Source organism: Phallusia mammillata, chromosome 6 (genome assembly GCF_965637545.1).
Source record: "Phallusia mammillata chromosome 6, kaPhaMamm4.hap1.1, whole genome shotgun sequence".
NCBI lineage: Eukaryota > Metazoa > Chordata > Ascidiacea > Phlebobranchia > Ascidiidae > Phallusia > Phallusia mammillata.
The window spans coordinates 1857247-1866393 of NC_137257.1; the positions used below are offsets into that span (position 1 = coordinate 1857247).

Consider the following 9147-nt stretch of genomic DNA (forward strand, 5'->3'; position numbering starts at 1 on the left):
AAATGGTCTAAAAGTTACATAAGATTTAAATTTAATAAATGTACATAATGTCGTTTACCCATGATGATCCGGAGGGAACTAGCTCTCTCTCAGCATGCAGCAAAACGTGCAAATTAAAGTAAAAATCGGTGATTTTTTCCCAAAACGCTAATATGCCTTCAGCTATGGTAACCGCAAACATGGCAACTAATGAACCAGAGGTCAGAAGTAATTTACAAACAGAAATTGATAATTCACCGGTGTTTTACGATGATAATCCACCGCAGTTACGACTTGTTGCGGTTAATGACCAAATTCGAAGATTACAAACAATTCTACGCGATAAGTGAGTTACTATTTTGTTGTTTTGTTTCCTCAAGGTTTGAATTGTGTTTGGTTGCATATAAAAGAACTGTTCTGTAATGGTGTTTTTTAATTCAAATGTTCTATTTTTCAATAAGCATGTATTGTCAAATGTACAGAGCTCTTCGGGCAATCGTGTTTTTACACTGACGTTTTACCCCTGATAAAGGCGACCTGTATAGGACGTCGAAACGTCGGAATAAAAATACAATTGCAAGAAGAGCTCTATAAATTTGATAATATGCCTGGTAGTAACAGCTTCTATAGGCATGTATTGTATGTCATTTTTAATGAAAAACAAACATTTTTCACCAGAAATTCGACGAGAAGTGAATTTGTCTTCAGTGCCGACCGACTGATTAGAATAGTGATAGAGGAAAGTTTAAACCTGCTTCCCTATTCAAGTAAAATAGTCCAAACCTCTTGTGGGCATCCTTACGAGGGGATTAAGTTCGACAAAGGAAATTGTGGAGTCAGCATTATACGAAGTGGTAAATAATTCTTTACTTCACTTTTGGAATTGTTTAAGTTGCCCACCAGCATGTCTTGACTTGTTGTTTTGTTTTTTGTTTTATTCATTAAAACTTCCAACTCTATTCTGTAATGATTTTATTATTGGTGATGGTTTTAGTGCAATTATCTTGCTATGAAATATTTTACTCAGTAAAATAAACTGTTTTCTGGCGGAAAAGACAGCTGTGTGAAGAAGAAAATATTATCCCTAATACAGAATGATGGCATTCACTTTCAATTTCCCATTACTAATACAAAGCCAATGTCTATAATTCTTTCTTTCATTCTGTCATTATTTGTTTATGCGGAATAAATACATCTTGGAACAGTATACACAGACTTGAAGAGTAATTAAATCAAAAACATTACTGCCAAAGAACTGGTGTATATAGAATATATCACACAGATATTTGTTGCTTAAGGCGAGGCCATGGAACAAGGTTTGCGTGATTGTTGCCGATCAATTCGACTCGGAAAGATTCTCATTCAAACTGACGATGAAACAAACCAAGCAAAAGTTTTCTATGCCAAACTTCCGAAGGACATTCACAGGAGAAATGTTTTGCTGATGTATCCAATATTATGTAAGATATTTTTTCTGTATTTGATACAAAGACATCAGTAACAAAGTTTAAAGATATTTTTATAACTGGTAAATTTCCAGTAAAAGTGTGAGGATAAATAAAACTCAAAAGTCATGTGTTGGAAAAGTGTTGGAAAAATTCATTTTATGTCTTAAAAAACAAAACTTTAAATCACTCCAACTCAAACCAAAAATTTATTGCTGTTTTTACAATATTTGCAGAAAGTTGACTTTTTTATGGGCAGAAATGCAGATTTTTGAAAAAGCTTTTGACTCCAACTTAAAAAGCGCAGCTTAGATTAACATTTAACCTAAATTAATATTTTGTGATGAACATTATACTTTCAGCTTCTGGTAACACTGCCATCAAAGCCATCGAGATATTGGAAGACCACAATGTTCCTCAGTCCAGTATTATTCTACTCACTCTTTTTACAACTCCTGAAGGTAAAACAATTTAAAAAAAAAATTAATTAGACACACAAAGTGACAATTTGACCTGTTCAGCAAATCTGTCCAGGTTTCTGAAAAAAAGTTAGTGTGTTGTGACTAAGTAAAATTATACAGCTATGAATATGAATATACTTTATTTGGATCATTATAAACAATAAGACTACAAACATCCATCTGTATCACTAACGTTTGAAGCTAAATTCATAGAAAGCAACTTAAAAACCAGCCCAGTTGTTTAGAATCTTGGCATGTTTCTTATACATAGATCATCATTATTCAGGTATTGTTTTTTTTTACAGGATTGAATTCAGTGATAACCAACCATCCGAAAGTGAGAATATTGTCAACGGAAGTGTATCCGGTGGCTCCTGTCCACTTTGGGCAGAAGTACTTTGGTACTGATTGACCACAGTGCAACTCGATGTTTATAAATTTGTAAAGGTGCAGGTTTTACCATCATTTTTACATACAGGCGAATCTGGGTTAAATGCATAACCAATTTGCCAAGCTTTTTTTATGCAATTAAGCGGGTGATTTTCCTAACAGGTAATGGGCTTATATTTTACGATTCTATGCTATTAAACATATTCTGCTATTCCTGATATGCATTTACCCACATTTATCTGTAATTCTCATTAAAAAAATGCGTGGAAGTTAGTTACAGACTTTATAGCATCTTTTCTAAACCTTGCATGCACATCATACCATTCTACATGTAACTTTCACCAAGGATAAACTTTGCACCTTTCTGTACAATGTGTGGTGCCATTTTTTACCCCTGGTTTTGTAATTCCAGTTACTACGTTTAGTGTTTGCCAAGTGTTTTCATACAACATTTTTTCGTGTACAAAAACTGTTTGGGGATTATTTTCGTAAATTTAATTCATTGTTGCAATCTTGTTATCTCTTTGTACTACTTTACACTCCTAAAAGACAACAACACCTTACTGCCATTGTCACTACAACTTATTTATATGTTCATAGGCTTGCTAACCCCATTCCATGTATTTTCGTGCAACAGTTTTTAAAATCATGATTACTGCTAAGTGGTATTTTCTAAAATATTTTTTAATGTAAGAGGCTAGTCAGTGGTGGGATTCAAATTGTATGTCAGCCGGTTCTATCACAAAAGTCATATAAAACACGTGAACTACTTGGATCTCAAAAGTCAGTGTATCAGATAAGATGCAAAAATCCATTGACAGTAACCAGTAATGCTAACCGGTTCACTGATCTCATAAAATTTCTTTTTCCTGAGACGGTTCTATAGATCTTTTTCGTGAGACGGTTCTATAGAACCGGTGCCAGCTGAATCCCACCACTGGGTATAGTTATGTAAAAACATACAAGCAAATAAATGATAAGCTGCAGACAGTGCTCACTGTTTCGACTTATAAGGTCTCATCAGTGCAAATGGTGATGAGTGATCAGCCGTATTGGCTAGTGTCGCCATCCAAGGGCACTTTTAAACAAAGCTAATTCCAAAATTTGTGTTGCCATTTGTAAAAAAAACTCTTAAACGTACTTTTAAGCCCCTATCTTTTTGAACTAAAACATATCCCCCTTTAGCCTTTGTATTTAGTGATGTACAATTTTGAACATTATATGTTTTCATAAACATTCCATGAACTGAACGTGACATCTTATACCACCCACGTGGTACATCTGACACTGACGGTTATAAACGGCCGGTGTGTGCGATTTGAGGCTAGTCAATATTTGTTTTGCCACCACACACCGTGTTCTGTAGCCGGGGTTTAAGGCTCCCATAAAACGTTTCATGTGCTTTATGTGTTAAACATTCACCTTTCTTGATGACATGCGGGATAAATGAAAACGCCCTCTCAATAGGGGTCATGTACTTTTGAAGACATTTTTTTAAATATTTTACTGCAATGGTGAAGCTTTTTTTGGTGTATAGGTGCTACGCTTATTTCTCTCTGTATTGTAAAAGCTTCGGTTGCCGTTTGTTTTGCCAATTTATTTGAATAGTGCAGTGGCGTTTTCGCAATATTTTTACGCACCATATTTTGACTGACGTAATATTTAATATGATATGTATGCATTGTGTAAAGTTCTGTCTGTGACGTTTTAGCCACGTGACATTTTTTGTATGCTGTGGCTTTACCAGAAATTTCTCTAAACATCAAATCAATAACTACAACAACAGGATTATGAATATGACTGAAACAGTTTTGCCGAACAAACGTGACGATCTAATTGAGATATGCCTACTACAACAATTAAAAAAGCCCCGGGGAAAAAGTTGAGTCTGATAAGAGAAATATCCCCAATGCGTTTTGTATCTTCAGGCCAAATCCAAGGTTATGCGCTCAAAAATGTTAAAACCCTAAACAAAAAATGAAGATATATTCACAACTAGAATCAGCCAAGAAGCGTCTATGTAGACAAGCGATCAACGACACACTCATATATAAATCACAGTTCGTCAGGCCTATTATTAAGGCGTCATACCGGATCAAGTCAAAGTTGGTCTTGAACTTGCTTTTTTAGGAAGCTTCATATAAACTGGTGTTGAACGCATTCGCGAAAAAGACTTTAGAGAAACGTTTCAGTTGCGAAATCGAGTTGGAAGAAATGAGAAACTGTTTGCCAAGACGTGTTGGCTTTACCGAGTGAATCATGAGCATACAAAGTCATCAAACATGTCAATGATAGAAGGGGCTTTTCATGTTCCGAGGCCAAATTCAGTGTACAGTGTTTCGCAATATTAAATACAGTTTCGAAGATTGTGAGTCCACTAAACCAAACTAATCAGAATCCCCTGAAAAATATCTCAAATTTTCGCAAACTGATTTAGGCACCGACCTAAACAGTAGCTTTAATAAAAACCAAATTGCCAAGGATGTCGAATAAAACGTATTCATTTTATTAAACAGACGTTTATACATAAACGCGCTTGTTTCCGCTTGTACATTATATTTTCACTGATGATGACAATTGTTTTTGTCGAAACGTCTGTTTAATAAAATGAGTACGTTTTATTCTACATCCTTGGTAATTTGGTTTTTATTAAAACAGCACGTTGTTAACGAAAAAGTAAGTACATGAGAGTTGCAAGTCGGGCCGGGTTAGGGTTCGGGTCGGGTTCGGGCTTAGGTATTTGTCAAAAAACGGGCTCAAAACGGGCCTGACTTTACGTTCCGTTTCCGCCATTGTTTTTTAAATAAAATCACTCAACTAAGTAACAATTCTCTGTCTTTGATCTAATACCCACCTTCCTCTAAAACGTATTGTTTACCCCATTGTCTACTATTGTTCATTGTGTTTGTTGTCTATCTTTTTTTTTCTCATCCTTTGTTGCAAGGCTTTCTTGGATAGGCCTGTCAATGTCAATCAAAATTTCGGGCCTAAACGGGCTTTGCAAAAACGTTTCGGGTTCGGGCCGGGTTTCGGGCTTATACTCTCGGGTTCGGGCTCAGATTTCGGGCCCGCTTGCAACTCTGAAGTACATGACAAGCTTCAGGTTTTTGTCACAATTGTATTCAACACGAGGGACATCCTAAAAAACCCACAATGCCTGACTATGTACAGTTTCCGAATTGGAACACCAATTCAATGCTCTAACACTGCACGTGATAAAACGAAACCCATGAAAAATGTGATCACGCCTCACACAGGTCACGTACAGGCCAGAATGTGAATACCTGAGCTAAAGTGGAAATATGTGAACCAGAGCTGTAAGTCGGGCCTGGTTCGGGCTTGGGTTTCTTAAAAAAGGGCTTGAATCGGGCCTGACTTTACACTTTGTGTCAGTATTTTTTATTAAGTTAACTTAACTAGCTAAGTAGCTAGTTGCTGGACCTGCCCTAATGTCAAACAGCCCTAAAACGCCTTGTTCAAAACCATTTGTCTATTGTGTTTGTTGTCTTGGTCTTTTCTGAGGCTTCAATGTATATAGGCCTGTCAACCAAACTTTCGGGCCTAAACGATTCGGGCCGGGTTTCGGGCTTGTACTTTCGGAATCGGGTCGGGTTCGGGCTCCAATTTCAAGCCCGTTTACAAATCGGCCATCAATCAATTAATGTGAGCCACGCTAAACAGTAACTAGGTTAAAAGCAGCAAGCATTTTTTGTTGTGTAAGGTATGATATGCGTTTATCACATTTACAAAACGGCCATGCAATACAATAAATGCTATCTGACATCGTTAAGTCGAGTATAAAATGATCAACGGACTTACAATAAAACAGGCAGCTCGACGGCGGACTCATTGTGAGCATAACGCATTTAGTTGCCCGCCCACCGAGGATAAAAATGACAACAAACAACAATCTATTTTACCCTTGAGTACATGTCGGCTAAAAAACGAAAAATACACATATAAAGCAGAACGGTACGTTTGTGGTTCTGGTAGGGTTGTGTATTTAAGCGTGACCTGTATATCTCATCAAACACACACAGCAGATGTTTGTTAAAATGTGAAACAAACGGCTCTATTGTTTGTTTCTACATTTATTATCTTGACAAATGAATGCAATGCGTCATCGTCAGTAAAGAGAACATCGCATTAGCCAGTCAGCTTCCGGCGTAATAAGCAACCAATAGCATCGACACTGGCAAACAGCTAATCATCATAATTTTTTAACTAACCACTTTGATTCACATTTATAACAAACAAACGTGTTTCTCAGTGGATATATTTCACACCATAGCCAAAAACTGCTGCCTCAAGAATAGGATACTAATAGTAACAATTACACCTTCGTTTTTTAGTGTTTACGATTTCAATTTTCGCTTTCTTTTTAAGACAACCAAATGTACCGTATTTACTCGATTGTATGCCGCGGCTTATATTGTTTTTTTAGCTGCCATTTGTGCGGCTTATAATCGAGGGCGGCTTACATTTTAATTTTATACCGAAATTATTTCTACCATCCAACGTTTTGAATTATTTTGGGTTCAAAACATGTATGCATGTGCAGATTTTACGTCGAAACGTTCTGTCGGGTACAGTTATCAACGTAACTAACAGATTTGGGCAAATATTTATACCATATAACAACAGAAAGATGTATTAAGAAACAATACTATCAAAAATTCCAGCGTGCGGCTTACATTATTTTTGTAACACCTCAACATGCGGCTTACAATCGAGTAAATAAGGTATTTGTTTCATTTTGGGCAAAAATATGACAATTTTTATTTGTTTTATTTTGGGCAAAAATATGACAATTTTTATTTGTTTCATTTTGGGCAAAAATATGACAATTTTTATTTGTTTCATTTTGGGCAAAAATATGACAATTTTTATTTGTTTCATTTTGGGCAAAAATATGACAATTTTTATTTGTTTCATTTTGGGCAAAAATATGACAATTTTTATTTGTTTCATTTTGGGCAAAAATATGACAATTTTTATTTGTTTCATTTTGGGCAAAAATATGACAATTTTTATTTGCTTTCATGTCAAAATGAATGTTTGTAAAGCGCATTTTAAAGTTTTCATTTTCAAAATTTATTTTCGTAACTGAAAAACAAAAACAAATGTGATTCACAATGTCTAAAGTCTAACAAACAAACGGCAAAAACAAAGCAAACAACAATCGATAATTCGAATTTAAAACACTTGCCAACTTGGCAATGCCAAGTGCACTGTTTTAACGGATGAAATATTATCAACAGTTTAAAAATGAAGTGGTTTAGAGGATGTTGTTCAAAGTGAGTAAATCACGTCATTCTACTGGCACTTGTAGTCAAAAACCCTCTTCTATATTACCACTTGTTTCTAAACAAGTCGATTTGTGACATGCAAACATATGTTAAATCACCGAATTGTTTTCATACCTGACATTAAAACTGAGTTTATAAATCAAATCAGTTCATTTTGTTGACGAAATTCAAATGGAAACTGTTTTGTTACCGTGCTAGAAGGGAAATGCGTTATTGTAAACAAGGACTGAAATAAATTGCCATTATAAAATCACGATTTTGCTGGCGGCTCAGTGCATGCATTCATGTGGTAAGTCAGATTCGTGACATTGAGTAACTGCATTTTGGCTTGTCCCATTATTTTATGCGCAACTCATTAAGTTTAATTGATTACAACCGCTAACAACCTAAAACCAGTTCTGGACACCAGACCTTTCAACATTAGTTGTTTTGTAAATAAAACGGTTAAAACTATAAAAGCCATTACATGGTGCCATTACATGGTGAGTAAGCAGCAGATATATTCGCCAATACGGCAATAGTCTTGTCACCAGCTGCACTGGTGAGACCTTATGGGCTAAAACAGTGTGCATCTGTAGCCGTTTTGTAAACCGTTTCAAAAAACGTTAATGTGATGCCCATTACAAACGCAATCCATTATAATAGCTACCATTGGTTTTAATTGATAAACAAAAATTCTTGATTAAAAAAAGGATCCAAATGTACGATCAGTTTGTGCAAACAATACAACTTTGATAAATGGACAGGCACAATGTATGGAAAGCGCAACATATGCCAAAAGCTGTGTTGGAAAAAAGCGCATTTCGATTTTTGAAACCGCAGAATTTCGATTATTGTTCGGCTACAAGGCAATACAATGTTATGCTTAAAACACAAGGTTTCATAGAAAGCTTTGCTCGCTATAGATTTAAAACCGTATGACCGGATGATATGATACATCGCCTGCTGGTTCCGCAAGAAGGAAAAAACATGTTTATGTCAGACTTTGATGGCAACGATACTGTTAACACCCAGTTTCTGTCGTGCTAATTAACTGTGGTGCAAAATCGTGAAACGGAAACTTTGAGACAGTTAATTAATAATTGCGTCCTTTCTGAGTGGGCTGGGTGGCCCAGTACTTAATTTGGAAGTAGTTAACCAATTTAAAGTTTCGTTTAAGTAATACAGCCACAGTTGGAAAACCAAAAATATTACAAAACATTTTTGCATAAAAAAGGAAGAATGTTGTATTGTTCCGAGGTTTGTACACACAAAAATAAAGGCTTCGCACCGTGTACAAACGCGGTCAACAACACAGTAATCGTTTTGATATTGCTAAAAACAGCGTACTACGTGTTTATGTCCGACTAATCACTTTCAAAAAAATTTGCATCGTTTTTAATCCTAAAAAGTTTTAAAACAACTTCACCAGTTAAATAATATAACTATGCACCAAATGTAAATTGAATTTAGCGTCAAAAAACAATTCGCTCTTAACCAAATAAGAAGTGCAAAAATCGATGAATAAAATTTCACCTCTGACATACTAACACCCACGAGAGTATTTTTAATCACTGCAAACCG

The 9147-nt window shown here is 35.6% G+C and overlaps 1 protein-coding gene across 1 annotated transcript; it reads left to right on the forward strand.

Moving 5' to 3' along the window:
- The first annotated feature begins 55 nt into the window (after positions 1-55).
- LOC145233417 (uracil phosphoribosyltransferase homolog) lies at positions 56-3288 on the forward strand. The gene is made up of 5 exons (XM_080098139.1): positions 56-325; positions 658-833; positions 1278-1439; positions 1787-1885; positions 2191-3288. The coding sequence occupies exons 1-5, from the start codon at positions 153-155 to the stop codon at positions 2295-2297; spliced, it is 717 nt and encodes a 238-aa protein (XP_079954265.1). The 5' UTR covers positions 56-152; the 3' UTR covers positions 2298-3288.
- Positions 3289-9147: the final 5859 nt, after the last annotated feature.